This window comes from Equus przewalskii, chromosome 10 (assembly GCF_037783145.1).
Source record: "Equus przewalskii isolate Varuska chromosome 10, EquPr2, whole genome shotgun sequence".
NCBI lineage: Eukaryota > Metazoa > Chordata > Mammalia > Perissodactyla > Equidae > Equus > Equus przewalskii.
In genome coordinates, this window is record NC_091840.1 from 19,396,413 (window position 1) to 19,413,736 (window position 17,324).

A 17,324-nucleotide genomic window follows, 5' to 3' on the forward strand; every position below is an offset into this window, starting at 1 on the left:
AGATCAATGTGCAGAATAAATGAGGTGATATATGTGCTGCTTTTAGCGTTGCACCTGGCCCATTGCCAGGGAAGAGCTACCTGTGTTCTGAGGATGGGCAAGTGCTCCCTGGTCCCCTTTCCCTGGGTCGGGGGGGGAGGCCTGTCTGGAAGGAGTCTCCCTGCCCCTGGAAGGAAGCCGAGCAGCCTGTGGATGCAACACGTCTAATGGGTAGGAGGGAGCTGTCAATCAGCTGCTGCTCTGGAGTCTCCCTGCTGGATGAGGGGCTGGGGAGGCACCTTCCAGGCTTCTGGCTGTTAGAAGGACTCCAGGGAGGATGCAAGGTTAGGCCAGGTGGCCCTGTCTGCCACCCTTTCTCAGACCCTTTCAGTTCCTTTACCTGCTTTGGATGGCAAGAGGGAAGATAGAGGATGGAATCTGGCTTTTTGGTCTCCAGCCCCTCGCCTGCCAGGAGCAGCGCCAGAGGTGCTCCGAGGTGCATGGGTACTCCGCAGTCCTTCCCCAGCCCAGCCTCTGGCCACCCGGCTCTGTGGCCTTGGCCCTGAGTGCAGGCCCTCCCCTGTTCCCATCCCCCTGCCTGGCGCTTCCTCCTGGGGTGGAACGCACCTCCCCCCCCATGGGGCCTCCGCCAGGCCTGGGCTCCTGGCAGCCGGCCGGCGGCTCCCTGAGCATGCTCCACCTATTTATAGACAGGGCCCTCCCCCAACTGCTATTTCAGTCTTCTGCCAGCTGCCGGCGGCTCATTCGGGAAGGAGGAGCAGGGAGCCGGGCCCAGAGCTGTCACCCAGGGCTGGGAGGGAACACAGAGAGCCCGCCTTGCCTGCTGAGCTCCCCTTCCTGTCCTCTGAGTGCTGAGCCATACCCCGGCTCCAGAGAGCTGGGGAAAGGCTGGTAGTCGAATGCCCCTCTAGAACAGAGCTGGGCCTGTAGGTCTGGGGCCTCCCAGCTCCTCCTGCCGCTAGGAGCGCCCAGGCCGGATGAGGCACCTCCCCACAGCGTGGGTCCCAGCAGCAGTGGCCTGAGGGAGCCCCTGAACAGGGAGGGCTCCGCCCCACCACCTTCCCTTTGGCTGACTCCCGCCTCAGGCGGCCCCCTCCCTGGCATGCTGCTGGTACCCAAAGCTCAGGGGCTCGTGGAGATGCTGCAGACCATCTATGAGACAGAATCCTGTTTCTCAGCAGATGGGATGTCAGGCCGGGAACCGTCCTTGGAAATCCTGCCTCGGACCCCTCTACACGGTATCCCTGTGGCAGGTAAGTACCTCCGTGTCCCCACCTGCCCTCTGCCATTGGGCATCTTTGTCCCTGAGGCTGGGCATCTGGCTCTGAGCCTCGCCCAGATGGGGTCTTGCTTAGATCTTTCTAGAGGGCTTTGTTTAGAATATGGACGGTTGGGGAGCCATCCTCACTGAGTGGGCTTCCCTGCCCTCTCTGGCCGAGAACCTGCCCTCCTGCCATGCCCTCCAGCTGTGCTGCATCCCTTCGAGTCTCTTTGGCCTCCAGCAGGGTCAGCATCAGCTGCTGGGGGCTGTGGATTACTAGAAGATCCTGGCCCAGTTGGCATGGTGGTCAGAGGGGAGGAAGTGGGTCAGTGACCTGCCTCCAGTCTGCCTGCTCCCCAGGTCTGGGCAGAGGAAGAAGCCATAGCTGGAGCGTCCATAAGAATAAACGCTACCCCGGTTCCTCTGGCTGGGTTCTTGGGGACAGAGGGTTGAGTGCAGTGATTTCTGCAAGTCCTCAGTCAGGAGTCCCCTGGGAATCAGATACCTGGGGAGCAGGCTTGATGCACTTGTGGTCAAGTTAGGCAGAGGCTGGCAGCTGGGATGTGGGGGGCCTTGGCTGCCTTAGTTCCTAGTTCCCCCATATCTCTCCTTCCCCCAGGCCTTGGATTTTTCCCATCTCATGAGGATGAAGAGGTGTTACTCTGGCTAATATGGGCTTGAGGAACCCCTAGCCCTGCTGCCTTTTCAGCAGGGATGTTTTGGCTCTTGACTGGGGGCGGGGGTCCCCCAGAGCTTGGCCACTCCCTCCCAGGAACCTGTTGGCAGCATCAGGCCTTTCTGGCACAGCCTCCTAACCAGGCCGGCACCACAAGATGCTTCCTCTTGGGAGGGGCCTGCTGGACCCATGCCGGCTTGGCCCCTCCTGGCAGTGGCTTGGCACTCGGGTGTGGGCGTCTGTGTGTATATGTAAAGGGAGTCTTTGCCTCTGGTTATGTGGGTGTGGGTCCCAACCTTTGAATTGGAAGGTGGGAGCTGTGTGCCTACGCAGGTACCTGTGATTTGGCTCTGAGCTGTCCAGGGATAAGGTTGCAGCTGGACTGGATGTGTCAGAGGATGAATGTTTTGGGAAGATTTGGAAAACCCTTGGAACAAGGCCTGCCATCTGTCTGGGCAGGGATGCCCATGCAGTCTCTTAGGGGAGGGCCATAACCCTGGGGGCCAGCCCTCCAGGGTACCCATGCAGGCCCCTGGGAGGAGGTAGACACACAGAGGGCTGGTCTACCCCTGGTCTAGTTGAGCCTGCAGCTCTAGCTAAAGACCCTGCTGCTGACACCTACCCCAGAGCCCCTAGGGGTCAAGGTGGTCTCTTGGAAAGCAAAGAACTAACTGTGCAGAGCATCTGCTTGGGAGCAGCTCTACCCATTTGGCAGATGCCGTATCAGTTCACCCATGCCGCCCTGTCCCCACTGTCGCTTGCCTCCCAGCAAGGCTGGTGGTTGGCCTCCTCAGCTTATTCTCTCACCGTCAAGTTAGACTCCAGAAATCTTGCAAGCCAGAACCCCCCACTCCCATCCCTTCCCTAAGGCTGCCTGTCCCTGCATAGACCCCCCCCAGCCCGTCCCTCTCTCCAGATCCCTGTTGTCACCCCCCCCATGCACACTGCCTAGTCTTTTGAGAGGTGGCGTGGTCCATGCTGGCAGGAGGGAGGCGTGAGTCACCTCAGCGGCTCGGGGAGAGGGCTAAGAATGTTCCCCCTGCGCAGCTCTGATGCTGTGTCTCTGACGCGGCTGGGGACAGATATAGGCCTGGAGCTCGGCTGCCTTGTTTTTTTTTGGACTCTGGAATGTAAATAGATGTTTCAAATAGAAACGCTTTAACCTTTGGGTTAAAAAAAAATCCACCCCAGATAAACATGGCCATGAGGGCCCAGGCAGCCTGGTGTTCCCCCTACCTCCCCCCGCCTCCTCTCCCATCTCTTGATCAGTCTCCAGACAGGATGCAAAAGTCCATGGCTGAAAAAGCAGATGTCCAGGGACACTTCTTGGGCAGTGTGTGTCGCCAGGCCTCCCCAGCACGAGGGGTTGGGGAAAAGGGGGCTTTCCAGGGTGGGGGTCTACCCTGGACTCTTTGCTTACTCCAGCAGCAAGTCTTGGGAACCCTATTTTAGGGGCATCCTTTGCTGTCTGCTGTTCCCCAGCGCTTAGCACAGTGCCTGGCACATGGATGAATGAATATTGCTTGAGGGGGCTGGCGTCCAGGGCTGATGGCAGGGTTCCTGGGCTCTATTCTGGGGTTTGGCCCTCTGGGTGACTGGAGACAGCTATGGTGAGTTGCCCCAGCGGGGAGCCAGGGCCTTGGCAGGCAGAGCCCATGAGGGATGTGGGGCACTCTCTGCTGTTGCTGCGTGAGGAGGGGGACAAATCGCACCTTCCACTCATGCGATCAGAGGTCTTCCTTGACCAACGGGGTCTCTGCCTAGCTCCATCAAAACAGCCCAGTGTACAGTGGCTACTTCCCTCACCCAGGCCTGCTACCGGCCTGGGGAGCCTGGGAGCTTGAAGTCTGGTGAGGGATTCCCAAGGATGCGGAGCTGGCGGATCCCCTGCCTCCCTTCTGTGGGCCCTGGATTCCGCTTTGGCCTGGGCTGGGCGGAGCTGATGCTTGGGCAATGTGCAGGATCTTAAGAGCAGGCACGGAGGAGGAGTCTCCCTTCCCAAGTGAGGCAGGGTGTGATCCTGCTTGTGCCAGGAAGGGACGCTGTGGATGCTGGGAAGTGCCATGGGGCTCAGGTTTGGTCTTGGGGTTTCCCCTGGATATTCCTACTCATGTTCTTCAGACCATTCCGAGCTTGGCTGTGTCTGTGGGTGTGTAGGTGTTGGGGTGTGGGGAAGGAAGGAAGGGCGAGACTCGTGTAGGAAGGGAATGAAGATTATAATGTACTAAGTGACAGGGGTAGCAGGTGCTTTCCTTACCTTGTCTCTTTTAGGATGGTATTAATAGCCATGTTTTACAATTGAGAAGGATCAGAGAGGTTAAGGAACTTGCCCAAGGTCACAGAGTGTGTGACAGCTGGAATTCGGATTAGGTCTCTGTGTTGGGCCACCACTATCCTCCACAAAAGCTCCTTTGTGCAAATTTTTAAAAGGTGGCCCTTCTTCCAGGTAGATACAACCTCATGCCAGAGTTCATGGCTTAGCAATTGGATCGTGGGCTAGATTTCAGCCCCCAACTTGCCCCTTCACTTGGGTGCCCTTGTGCAGTATAACCTTGTGCAGTATAACAACCTGCATAACCTTATGTGGTGGGCCTGTCTTGGTGCTTCCAAAGTTTGTGCTCCTAAAGTATAGAGACCTGAGGTTTCTGAGAGGAGGCTTTGTTTTCTATAAATGCTAGGGACCACTTGGTCAGCTATTTGCCTCCTTGCAGGGATTTTGGCCCAAGGGGAGAAGAGGCTCAGGAACAAATTTGAACACCCCATCCCATTCAGCCTTCCCTGCCCCCTTTCCCTCCTACCTCATCCCCTCCTCTTGTTTCTGAGACCCTCAGCTGTCCCTTCTCTGCTGCACAGCTGCCAGACAGGAAATCAGATTAACTGTGTCCACACACACACAGCTGTAACAGCTGTCAGGTTGGCAGCAAAATGAGTGCAGCCAGTCCGGGGACACTGTGAGAAAGTAGTTTGCAAACTTTCAGTTGCATCAGAATTATCAAAGGAGTGTATTAAAATGCAGAATACCAGGCCTTCCCTGTTCAGATTCTGTAGGGCATCCCAGGAACCAGCATTTTAAACACATCTCAGCTGATTCTGATGTGAGTAGACACAGACCATGCTTGGAGTAAGGGCTGGATGGACAGGAGTCATGGGGACAGGGGTCATGGGGCCCAGCAGCCTGCCAGTGGTTGTCACCAGCATCCCTGGAAGGCCTTGGTGGGCTTTGGGACTCCTGGGAGAAGGGCCTCCTGCAGAGGGAGGGAGGCTGTCGCCCCAGGCAGAGTCAAATCCAGCTCCCAGCAGCCTGGAAGTCTGGAGAAGGGAGGATGTTTTGAGATGCTGGGGAGCAGGTGCCCAAACCAGCTGGGGCAGGGGATTATGGCAAGTGGCCAGGTGGGCAGGTGGGCAGGGTGCCCTGCTGGATGCTCAGGGCTGGGTTGTGCTGGGGGAATGGAGGCACAGCCCCTGCCCTGGGGCCCCTGTAGGCCACCCCAGGTGCAGAGTGAACAGTCCCAGCAACAGCTGCAGACTCTGAGTGGTTAGTGTGCCTTTTAATCGCCTCTAGCTTGGTGCCCAAGTGTTTCCTGGAAATGGCTGGGCTGAAGTGTCTGCTGCTTCTCCAGATAGCAGCCCAAGGTCGACGACTAGCTCTGTCTTCACCAGGGGGAGACGCTTCGTGCCTTCCATCAGGGCTCTGCCTCCTCTGAGCACAAGGTCCCTCAGAGGCACGATCTGCCCCAAGCTTCTGGGGGTTCCATTCACTCAGCCCCCTTCTCCCCTGTGCTCCTGGGCTCTGGTGTTTGGGGGCCAACCAGGTGCCCTGCCTAGATTCCTGGATCTTTAATGTTTAATAGAGAGTTTGGCTCCTCGCTCCACCTCTCGTTAAATTCAGGAGCAGCCTTTGAGGGTTCTCCTGTTTTTCAGTGGGAGGCAGAGAAAGAGCCAGAAGGCCTGGGGTTAAGCCCTGGCTCCTCCGCCTCCTTTCCAGGTGACATTGGATAAGTCTCTTCCATTTCTGGCCTCACTGTCCTCCTCTGTCAACTGGGGAACTGCATTGCTGATCTGCAGGTCCTTCCTGCACTGATGTCTTGAGTCTCTGAAGTCAGTTTTGCATTGCTTCTGCCTTGGGAGAGGAGGGGCTTAGGGTCTCCTGAGTCCTGGCCCCAGGAGGATGTGGAATAGTATCGGGGAGAGGGGTGTTGCCTGCAGTGGGCACAGTGCAGTTAGATACCAGGGAAGACTTTCTGACTGCTTGGAGCTGGGGCCCCAAGAGCAGGGACCAAAACTCATGTTCTTCTGAGCTAATGCTTGTGAGGGACAGGAGGGATTCCACTGCTGTGGGCTGAGCCATGGAGGACAGAGTGGCCCTTGGTGGAGGCAGCGAGGCAGGAGAGACAGCCTGCAAGTGCTGTGGTTGGGAAGGGGCTGTTCCCAGAGCTTCTTCCTCCAGCATTGGGATCCAGCCGCTGGCCACTCCAGCTGGTGTTGTGTGGGGCTCACGGGAAGGGCTTTGATTGGGACAGGACCACAGAGCGACCTTGGGACAATCTGAAATGAAAGAGCTAAGGCTTCCCTCTGGCAGAGGTCTGAGCCTGCCTTCCTTAGAATTCGGGCGGTCTGTGAACCTGGCTCCACGTAATTCTAAGTATTTTGTTTCATGCACTTTAGAAGTGGTCCATAGGCTTCACTAGACTGCCAAAGGGGTCCAGGACACACAAAATGTCAGGAGCCATTAATAATAGCCTTGACTAGCACCTCCTGAGACCGTCCCAGGCCCTGTGCCAAGCTCCTCTGCACGTGTGCTCTCTCCTGAGCCTGACAGCTCTGGGAGGCAGGTGCCATTCTTGCTCCCATTTCACAAATGCCCGCAGGAGCACGGGGAGGTGATCGGTGCCTTGTCCTATGAAGTGGCAAGCTGACTTGAACTCTGGAATTCTCTTATGCCGGAGTCTTTGCTCTTAACCATGATGTGATGTGTGTTGCTTGTGTTACGTGAGGAGTTGTGAAAATTGCTAGGTGAGAGTCATCCCCAGCTTGCACATGTGGAAATACTGTCTGAATTGCGGTGGAACCTGTTGAGCCTAAATTGGCTTCACTAGTCACGTAAGAGCACAGAAATAGATCATGGGAAACCGTCCTCGGTGGGGAGGGGTCATGGGCGTCATAGGGAGGAGTGTGAAATGCTGTTCCCTGCCCCCTTCCAAATTCTCTCAAGGCCAAGAAAGGGACAAGAGCCTTTTCCCATTCTCCAGAGGGATAGAATGAGGTCATTAGATTTTAAGGATGCTGCTGATTCCCCAGCCTGGCAAGGGGGGTCCTGAGGGCGTGGGTGCTGGTGGAAGGTGCTGCCCTTTAGGGTGGGCTGCCAGCCCTTTGCTCTCCAGAGGGCAGTTACCCAGGGCTGGCTCACACTGAGGGCCTGGGATGCCCCAAATTGGAGCCAGGCTGCACAGGTCCGTGTTCAGAGGGAGCCTGCCTGAGCTGGGAGTCAGGACAGCTGGGTTCGAGTCGCTGCTATTTACTTGGTGGGGTCTTCTGCACCGTAGCCTCTCGAAGGGACTTGGTCTCCTCGTCTGTGTAATGAGGGGGCTGAAACAGATGGTCTCCAGGCCCCTTTACTCTCTCCATGGTAGCTCCTCAGCCCCAGGGCTTCTGCAGAGGCCTCGTTTTGTCCTGTGTAGACATTCCAAACAGCTTAAGGCACCCCTCCCTCATACTCTACCTACCCTGGACCCCTCCTCCTACCCTGGCCTTCAGTGGCTGGTGGCTCTTGGGAGAACGGTCTTTTTAGAGCCAAATGTTTAGCTTCTTAGGTCTGGAGGTGGGTCCACCCCTGTGCTGCCCCCTCCATCCAGAGCTTCTCCAGGGGGAACGAAAAGTAGCATTTCCCTGCTCCCAGGGTGTGCCTCCCAGGGATTCCGGAGTTGGTGACTCCTCCAAGAGAGGGCTTGGAGCTGGGGCCTGGCTTGTGGTGTGTTGAGAGCAGGAGGCCTTGCTCCTGGGCAGTTAGATCTGTTTTTTATTTTGAACCTCTGTTCCCCAAAGTGCTACTAGAACCTACTCCTTGTGTCCCAGAGCCCCTTGTCTGCTTGGGGGCAGTTTCCCTTTGCCTGGACACTCTTTTTTAGTCTAGGGCTATGCTGGCAGTTGTCCCAGAGTGCCCCGTCAGCACCTGCATATATCCCAAGGAGCCAGGCTGTCCCTGGTTCTGCTGTCCAGAGAATCTGCTGTGGGAGCCCCCAGTGGGCTGACGGGGTTCCTGGAGATGGGGGAGGCCCAGTGATGGGAAGGAAGTGTCGCTAAGGTGTTGCCACTGCCCAGTTGTGCCCATGAGCTGGGCAGGGTGGCCCCTTGGAGCCAGAGCCTCGTAAGTGTGAGGCCACTCTGATGGCTAGAAATACGTAGCCCTGCCCACCCAGCTACCTGGGCAGGGGCTTCTCCATGGAGGCAGTGTCCCTCAGTCCTGCAGAAGGCCAGAGAACAGGATGGTGTTGCCATTTGTTCCCAAGGCCACCACTCCCAGGAGGAAGGGTCCGAGTCCCCGGGGAGGAGTGGAGTATGGGGCAGGTAGCCCTGGACCCTTCCGTCTTCCCTCTGCAGGAGATTGCTGTGTCGGCTCTCCGGCTTCCTCTCTGTTCCCTACAGCTCTCTGTGAGAAGGAGGCATGGGGTTAGGGGAGGACCCAGGGCCTCGCCCTCCCACATGAGCCCTCCCCTGGCCTTTCAGGGGGCTCTTTGCTAGCCAGAGCTCCCAGCCCGTCTTTTAGGGAACACTGTCTCTCTGCCCGCTCTCTTCCCTTTCCTCCACCTTTCTCGGTCCACCAGGAGGCGGTCAGGAGTTTCCTCCTATCATGGCACACCCATTTCCCCTTCCAGGTGCTTGGTTCTGATGGCACTGCCACCTGCTCTGCTTGTGCCAAGCTAGCAGAGGGCACAGATCCACGAGGGGGTGCAAGGCCAGCCAGGCTCTAGGTTTTGTGCCGAGCAGACTACATTCAGGGGGCTCTGTGCCTCCCCCTATCCTTTCCCTGACTCCAGCTGCCCAGCCGTGGCCTCTTCCATCTTGGATGGAGCCATGTTACTACCTGGCAGACTCCTGGCATGTCACATCCTGTCCAGGCCCCACAGGGCCTGCAGATTAACATTCTCCAGTCGCTCGTGCTTCCTGCTTGCATGGGAACAAGGCTGTGTGGCACAGCCTGCTGGCTGCCCTGCCACTTGCATACCAATGGGACTATGGCTCCCGCTGCGGTGTAGGCCCTAGTGTCTCTGCTGCAGTGGTGGCTGTGCGGGAGCCCTGGTGGGAGATTCCCCTTGCCTGAGCCTGTGCCCTCTCTGCAGGGCTCCTGCAAGGGAAGCCAGCATGGTTGGCGGCAGTTCCAGCCTGAGCGGGGTTATCTGCTGGGAGCCAGGAGTGCTTGGACCCCTGCCCTTCCCTGGGCGGGCACGCTGGCATCCGGCTCCCGCAGCCCCAGCACAGTCGGGAGCAGCAGGTTGAAGCCCGTCCACCTCTTGGCTGAGCGATCAGAGTGCCACAGGCCAAGCCAGCCTTGCCTAGGAACAGATAAATCTCCAGCCAGCTTGGGGCCTTGCTGAGCATTTCCAGGGCCAGGCAGACCTGAGGCTGGCTGCTGGCTCCTTGCTGCCACCCTGCTTTGTACCCGGGACAGGCCGGCCACCTCTAGAAAGGCCCTTTGCAGTTTCTAGGGGCCCTTCCCCCTGGTGTTAGGGCAGGACATAGGTTGGGAGGGAGAGTGAGTGTGTGTGTGTGTGTGTGTAACTCCACCCTCCTGGCCACATCTGGCCACTCCTGCAGATGTGGCTCTGGCCTTGTGGCCACAGAGTCGTCAGTGTGGCTGGCGGGCAAACCACAGAGGAATGTGCCTAGCAGTGCTGGGGGGAGAAGGAGCTGGTAGGGATCAAGAGAGACATTCTACCCAGGTGTTACCTTCCATCCCCACCTCCAGTGGGTCCCAGAGGCCTTATTCAGGCATGAGGGTAGCATGGCCTTGGTCTTCAGCAGGTCTTGCCCCTGCCTTGGTGACATTCATTCAGTGCAGGCTCCCTGGAAAGATCCAGGCCCATAGACTGCACAGGTTGTGGGAGCCTCTCTTAGCTCAGCCCTTAGCCCCTCTCCCAGCTCCCTCTCTACTCCCAATGAGGGATGGCAGTGGGGGCCTAGGCAAGAGGCCTGCTCACAAGTGCAGGAGACGCTGGCCGCCAGCAGGATGGTGGGGTCCTTCCTTCTCCAGGCCTGGGCTGGAGTGGGCCACAAGAAAGTCTTCCCAGCTCCCTGTGGCCTTCCTGGGCTGGAGTGAGGAAAGTGAGGGCTTTCTTTGGAGAAAGAAATGGAAAAGAAATAAGACGGGTTGGCCCTGCCTCTCTCACTTCCTCCTTCCCAGGCAGTGGGTAGCCTGTCTTCCCCTTCCTGCTGGCTTCAGGAGGCTTTGTGGCATGTGGGCTGGGCTTGGGGCTCCCTGCTGATGTGGTGTTTGCCTGGTTGCCCTGGCAACCGCGGGGCCGTGGTGGGGAGTGACAGTCAGTGACCAGAGGACAGTGTACAGAGCTCAAGAGGTCGAGACTCAGCCCTCCCACAAAGCTGTTGGAACCTTTTGCTACTCCCTGTGGCCCATTGTCCACATGGTGGCCTGGACCCAAGGTCTTGGGACCCAGCAGGCCCCTCGGCCCCTTTCCCCTTGCCAGTGGGTTCTCCCTGGGACTGGAGTCCTGAGATCTCTGCCTCAGCTCCAGCCCCTCCTGCCATTACCCTTCTTCCTGTCTGATTCCTTTTCCTTTCCTGTCTCCTCCTCCCACCTCCTCCCTGCGCTTGCCCGCCCATTCTCTCCTTCCCCCCTCCCCCCAGCACAGCTGCTGTTTGGCTCACTCTATATATAGCGGCATTTTCAGGGTAATTACAATAAAACTGTTGAAAGGAGATAATCCAGCAAAGGAAACGAGTCTGACTCCCAGCCCCCTTCTGTCCCTGCTTTGGTGCAGCCCTGCACCCCCTTTCCCTGAGGCATTCTGTTCCCACCCCACCCAATTCCCATAACCTCTCCCTCCCTCCCCCGTCTGCCCCAGCTGGTGTGGGACAGAGGAAAGGGAAGAGGGTAGGGATGTCCAGAGGGTCCCCACAGGCCTGGGTTTCCTGAGGGCCCTGGCTGCCAATCCCATCCATTCTAGAACCAACCTCTGTGCCTCAGTTTCTCTTCTAGTACAGGCTTCTTGGTGGGGAGTGTGTGGTGTTGAGAGTGGAGGAGGTGGCACAGGAAGGACAGTGGTTAAAAGCATAGGATTTGGATTCATATCCTGGTCCATCAAGGACCTGGCTGGATGTCTTTTGTCGTGTTACTTAAACCTTTGTAAACCTGTTTCCTCACCAGTAAAGTAATTCACATAAAATGCCTGGTGGTGTTAACTGTCAGTGACGGTATTATGTGTCAAGCACTCATAATCTTCCAGGTACCGTGCTTCAGTCTTGTTTATATAATCTTACTGAAGTTCATGGCTTCGACCTCCTTTAATTAAGGCGGAAGGCTGTATCCACGGAGCTGAGGGATTTGACTTCCCTCTCTCAATTCTCTTTGGGTCTAGTAGTCCTGCCTAGTAGCTTTCTGGGTCCCAGGCATGACTGCCAGGGTCTCGTGGGGTCTTGGATGGGGCCCACTGACCCCTTCTCATCTCTTCTCCCCGCAGTGGAGGTGAAGCCGGTGCTGCCAGGAGCCATGCCCAGCTCCATGGGGGGCGGGGGTGGAGGCAGCCCCAGCCCTGTGGAGCTGCGGGGTGCTCTGGCAGGCCCTGTGGACCCCGCGTTGCGGGAGCAGCAACTGCAGCAGGAGCTCCTGGTGCTCAAGCAGCAGCAGCAGCTGCAGAAGCAGCTCCTGTTCGCTGAGTTCCAGAAACAGCACGACCACCTGACACGGCAGCATGAGGTCCAGCTGCAGAAGCACCTCAAGGTGAGTGAGGGGGGTGCGGGGGGCTCCCCAGACCCCCACCCCTGGACCTCTCTCACCCTGCCTCCCTCCCTCTGTGCCTCTGCAGCAGCAGCAGGAGATGTTGGCAGCCAAGAGGCAGCAGGAGCTGGAGCAGCAGCGGCAGCGGGAACAGCAACGGCAGGAGGAGCTGGAGAAGCAGCGGCTGGAGCAGCAGCTGCTCGTCCTGCGAAACAAGGAGAAGAGCAAAGAGAGTAAGGCCGGGGGCCTCCTGGGGCCAGCTGGGACTCCTGCCCCTGCCCCCAGCTGTGGGGTCCTGGCCCCAAGCACCCAGGTCAGCTGTGCCCTGTCCCGCAGGTGCCATCGCCAGCACTGAGGTGAAGCTGAGGCTCCAGGAATTCCTCCTGTCGAAGTCAAAGGAGCCCACGCCAGGCGGCCTCAACCATTCCCTCCCACAGCATCCCAAATGCTGGTAATGGCCCTTGGCAGGCATGGATCGCAGAGGCGCTCTGCTTGGGGCTGCCTGGCTACAAGCTGGCAAGGGGCTCCCTTGATCATATATGATGCTATATACAGGCCCTGCAGTCTCTCCTGGGAGACGAGACTCCCAGCCCTGGTTTCTCTCCTGGCTTCCCTCCCCAGAAGCCACTTCCTATTCCTATATGCACTAGATAGTTCATACATGTAGATTGCTAAGTGGCAGGTCCAGCTGGCTGGGTGATAACCTGGATCTCTTTCCATCCTACCCTCCACCCCCCAGGGGAGCCCACCATGCTTCTTTGGACCAGAGTTCCCCTCCCCAGAGCGGTCCCCCTGGGACGCCTCCCTCCTACAAACTGCCTTTGCTTGGGCCCTACGACAGCCGTGATGACTTCCCCCTCCGCAAAACAGGTGAGTGAGTGTGCAACCTGGCCTCCTAGGAAGTGGCTCCTCGGAAGTAGAGGTGGGAATGTAGAGGGGCTGGGTTGCAGGTGTGTGCCATTTGTGTGGGTGTATCCAAGCCCCGGCTACCTTCTCCCCAGCCTCTGAACCCAACTTGAAAGTGCGTTCGAGACTAAAGCAGAAGGTGGCCGAGCGGAGAAGCAGTCCCCTCCTGCGTCGCAAAGATGGGACTGTCATTAGCACCTTTAAGAAGAGAGCTGTGGAGATCACAGGGGCTGGGCCTGGAGGTAAGGCTCCCCTCCTGTTCCTGTTCTGAGGGCCTCGGAGTTGGGGGGTGGCTCCAAGCAGGCCCAGGTGACAGCCATTTCTCCCATAGTGTCGTCCGTGTGTAACAGCGCGCCAGGTTCTGGCCCCAGCTCTCCCAACAGCTCCCACAGCACCATCGCTGAGAATGGCTTTACTGGCTCAGTCCCCAACATCTCCACCGAGGTACAGGCCTGCTGAGGGCTGGGCGGGCGGGTCAGAGCTGCTCCCTTTCCCTTGGATAGCTCCTTCTGGTCTGGCTTGCTGAGAGTGCCCAGCAGGGACTTCTCTGCCTGTGTGGACAGGCTGAAGGGACCTGTTGCCCTGAAGTGGGATTTGTCCCATGGGCCTCTGAAAGGCTCTGATCTCTCAGTTTCCCGCAGGTGGGACTTGGTTAGGGGAGTGGGGCACCATAGAGCCTTCGGCCTCGGCCCCGGGTGGCCTCCCATTGCCTCTCTCATGCCTGTCTCTCCCGACTACTCCCCAGATGCTCCCCCAGCACCGGGCCCTCCCTCTGGACAGCTCCCCCAACCAGTTCAGCCTCTACACGTCTCCCTCTCTGCCCAACATCTCCCTAGGGCTGCAGGCCACGGTCACTGTCACCAACTCACACATCACTGTGAGTATGAGGCACATACCCCGTCATTCCTCTGGTGTTGAGGTCTTTGGTCCTGGATGTCCTCAGCTGGGGCCTTTGTCCTCCCAGGGCCCTAAGGGAGATCAGATGGCTCTGCCCAGAGCTAGGGGGTGGGCAGAGGGCAGATGAGGGATGCTAGTCCAAAGTTGGCAAGCCTGGGAGCAGTATAAGCCCCTCCCTCATCTCCGTTTCCCCTCCCCACCCCCAGGCCTCCCCGAAGCTGTCATCGCAGCAGGAGGCCGAGAGGCAGGCCCTTCAGTCCCTGCGGCAGGGTGGCGCGTTGACGGGCAAGTTCATGAGCACATCCTCCATCCCTGGCTGCCTGCTGGGCGTGGCACTAGAGGGCGACACGAGCCCCCATGGTCACGCCTCCCTGCTGCAGCATGTGCTGCTGCTGGAGCAGGCCCGGCAGCAGAGTACCCTCATTGCTGGTGAGTGGACAAGTGGCTGTGCAAGGGAGGGGGTGTCAGGGCCCCCTTCTTGGGGCTCAAGGCAGAGCCAACCATCAGGGAGAAGTAGCCAGGGATACCTTCCTGCCTTGTCATAGCTCCCCTCAATGGCTTCATTGATTTCTCCTACATTCTACAGACGTTGTTGAGTACCTGCAGCCTGCCAGGCGCTGTTCTCGACAACGTCTGCAGCCGTGATGGAGCTCACGTTCCCGAGCAGCGCCGTCCGCTAGAAATGTAACACAAGCCGCATGTGTAATTTAAGGTTTTCTAGAGCCACATTGAAAAATGTAAAGAGAAACAGGTGAAATTGATTTTAATAACATTTAACTCATTATATCTAGAACATTATCATTGCAACATATAATCAATAGAAAGAATCATCAGTGAGATGTTTTACTCTGTTTCACGCTGTCTTTGAAATCCAGTGTGTATTTCGTACTTCAAGCACATCTCAGTGTAGACAGGCCATGTTTCAAGCACTCAGTAGTCACGTGTGGCTGGCAGTTATGGGTTTGGACAGCACAGCTTTGGACACTCAGCCCTTAAGTAGCTGGTGGCATTAGAAGAGGTTCTGCTTACAAGCCACGTGATCCTGGCCCCTAGGCTTCCCAGCCTGGTGGGTCCATGTCCACGATCAGAGGTCTTGTTGCAGTTGGGGAGAACTAGTCATTGTTCACTCACAGACAGCCTGAGACTATACAGTCATGCATCACTTAACGACAGGGACATGCTGTGAGCAATGCATCGTTAGGTGATTTTGTCGTCGTGTGGACATCATAGACTGTCCTTACACAAACCTAGAAGGTACAGCCTACTACACACCTAGGCTATCTGGTACTAATTTTATGGGAACACTGTCATGTATGTGGTCTGTCATTGACCAAAACATCATTATGTGGTGCTTGACTATATGTGCAATCATAAACGAATCAGAGGGAGAGAATGGTGAATCCAGGAAGGCTTGCTGGAGGCAGTGGCTCTGAGCTGTGAAACGGTTCAGTTGTGGGGAGGAGGAAGAATGAGGGTCAGATTTGGGGGCAGGATGCTCCAGGCCCCTCCAAGGTTTTCCTGAGTGTGTAGGTGGTGGTGTTCTAGGAGGGGAGAGTCTCAGGGTGGGATGGGGGTGCCTTGTGCCCCAACAATGATGGTTACTCCCTTCTCCTCACCCCACAGTGCCACTTCACGGGCAGTCCCCGCTGGTGACAGGTGAACGCGTGGCCACCAGCATGCGGACAGTGGGCAAGCTCCCGCGGCACCGGCCCTTGAGCCGCACTCAGTCTTCGCCGCTACCCCAGAGCCCCCAGGCCCTGCAGCAGCTGGTCATGCAGCAGCAGCACCAGCAGTTCCTGGAGAAGCAGAAGCAGCAGCAGCTGCAGCTGGGCAAGGTGAGCTGGGAGAAGCGAGTGTCCAGGGCTGTGCCGGGGGCAGGGTGCAGGAGGGCACCAGGCTGGCAAAGGGGAGTGGGGGCTGATACCTTAGGCCACTCTCTGGGCTGCATTTGATGGGAAGAGCCACCTTACCTTTTTCTAATTCACATAGAAGCTCTGTGTGGGCTGGGCGGCTGCCAGGGAGAGGGGAGGGAAGGATAAGACCTTCCGGGCCTCAGGCTGCACAGCTGCTCCCCTTCCCAGCTCATGTGCCCCCTCCGCTGTGCTTCCAGATCCTCACCAAGACTGGGGAGCTGCCACGGCAGCCCACCACCCACCCTGAGGAGACAGAAGAGGAGCTGACGGAGCAGCAGGAGGCCTTGCTGGGGGAGGGAGCCTTGACCATACCCCGAGAAGGGTCCACGGAGAGTGAGAGCACGCAGGAAGACCTGGAGGAGGAAGAGGAGGAGGAGGAAGAGGAGGAGGAGGAGGAGGAGGAGGACTGCATCCAGGTCAAGGATGAGGAGGGCGAGAGTGGCGCTGAGGAGGGGCCCGACTTGGAGGAGTCCAGTGCTGGTTACAAAAAGGTGCCCCCTCCACGCCAGCCCCTGATCACCACCCCTCTGTCCCCCTGCTCCTTTGCACGCTTGCCTTCCCTCTCCCTAGTCTACAGTTTCCAGGCTGTGCAGGAGCAGCTTTTCTGAGAGCAGAAGGGGAGGAGGATAGAGACAAGGGGCTGTGGAAGGGAGGGAGCTGTCTGTGCCCCAGTCTGCCAGTCCCTCCCTGCATCTGTGACTGCCCCCGCCTGTCTGCTTGTGTGTGTGTGTGTGCGCGCGCGCGCGTGTGCACCCGCCTGTGTGTATCTGCGTTTCTGCCTGCGTAGGGCTGGTTGTGCGTCGGTCTCTGCGTGCTTGTGCGCGTGTGTACACACCCGCCCCCACTGTTACTACAGTCTGCCCTGCACCTAGCACACACTCCATTCATTGCGGACATAACCGAGCCCTCAGGGCCTGACTCATCCCGCCCCCTCCCACGCCCCCATCCCTCCCAGCCTCTTACCTCAATGCTACTCTGGCATGACTCATCACGTCCCCCCATCCCTCCCTATCTCCTCAGAGAGGGAGATGGTAAAGGCTAGAGTGTCTCCTGTCCCTGGAGGGAGGAGGTGGGGAAGGAGGAGGTTTGGAAGAGTAGGGCTGGATTGGGGCCTCCCTCCTCACTTCTCTCTCACGCTAAGCCTCAGCACCCACTCTCCTCCTTCCCAGGTGTTCTCAGATGTCCAGCAGCTGCAGCCGCTGCAGGTGTACCAGGCACCCCTCAGCCTGGCCACTGTGCCCCACCAGGCCCTGGGCCGCACCCAGTCCTCACCTGCTGCCCCTGGGGGCATGAAGAGCCCCCCAGACCAGCCCACCAAGCACCTCTTCACCACAGGTGAGCCCCACTACCACCGGCTGTCCGTCCACCATGTGCCAGGGGCCTGTGCATGACATCCAGCCTTGTGGGCATTGTGAAGAGCTGTAGCCCCTACCCTGAAGGGACTGCTAGGGCCCCTCAAAGCTCCACGAAGGGAGAGAAAACAGGCCTTTGTTCTCTCCCTGTGTACCACAGCCACCGTTGGTAGTGGTGGCAGCCTCTACCCCACTGAGAGGGTGGTGAGTGCCCTGTCCCTACCCACTGGGACAGCATCTTTTTCAGAGCCCCCACGCACCACCGCTGAGAGAGCCACCTGATTCTGTGCCATCACCGCACAAGTCCTGGAGCACTGAGTGGAGCGAGCCCACTGTCCCACTTGGGTCCTGCCCTTCTAGCTTCCCCTCC

At 58.1% G+C, this 17,324-nt stretch overlaps 1 protein-coding gene and 1 long non-coding RNA gene across 12 annotated transcripts in view; one reads left to right on the forward strand and one right to left on the reverse strand.

Moving 5' to 3' along the window:
* HDAC5 (histone deacetylase 5) overlaps nucleotides 1–17,324 on the forward strand; it is a 35,329-nt gene that overhangs the window by 12,285 nt on the left and 5,720 nt on the right. For 4 of the 11 annotated variants that reach the window (XR_011522983.1, XR_011522984.1, XM_008520573.2 and 1 more), the window contains exons 3-14: nucleotides 1,179–1,253; nucleotides 11,630–11,889; nucleotides 11,975–12,119; nucleotides 12,223–12,337; nucleotides 12,626–12,756; nucleotides 12,888–13,034; nucleotides 13,124–13,236; nucleotides 13,538–13,669; nucleotides 13,896–14,118; nucleotides 15,313–15,524; nucleotides 15,800–16,093; nucleotides 16,772–16,937. Coding sequence is in view for 7 of the 11 variants with exons in the window: in XM_008520573.2 (XP_008518795.1) it covers nucleotides 1,179–1,253; nucleotides 11,630–11,889; nucleotides 11,975–12,119; nucleotides 12,223–12,337; nucleotides 12,626–12,756; nucleotides 12,888–13,034; nucleotides 13,124–13,236; nucleotides 13,538–13,669; nucleotides 13,896–14,118; nucleotides 15,313–15,524; nucleotides 15,800–16,093; nucleotides 16,772–16,937 (2,013 nt within the window). In the remaining 4 variants the exon portion in view is untranslated. Of the gene's footprint in view, nucleotides 1–972; nucleotides 1,254–11,629; nucleotides 11,890–11,974; nucleotides 12,120–12,222; nucleotides 12,338–12,625; nucleotides 12,757–12,887; nucleotides 13,035–13,123; nucleotides 13,237–13,537; nucleotides 13,670–13,895; nucleotides 14,119–15,312; nucleotides 15,525–15,799; nucleotides 16,094–16,771; nucleotides 16,938–17,324 lie in introns of those variants that run through there. The other 7 variants (XR_011522985.1, XM_008520575.2, XM_070560380.1 and 4 more) reach the window with 3 other exon arrangements.
* LOC139073881 (uncharacterized) lies at nucleotides 4,921–15,801 on the reverse strand. Its single transcript, XR_011522988.1, has 8 exons — nucleotides 15,660–15,801; nucleotides 14,290–14,365; nucleotides 13,689–13,760; nucleotides 11,946–12,091; nucleotides 10,133–10,267; nucleotides 9,882–9,998; nucleotides 8,358–8,583; nucleotides 4,921–7,607 (listed from the first exon to the last, which is right to left on the reverse strand). It is a non-coding gene; the product is annotated as an uncharacterized lncRNA (long non-coding RNA).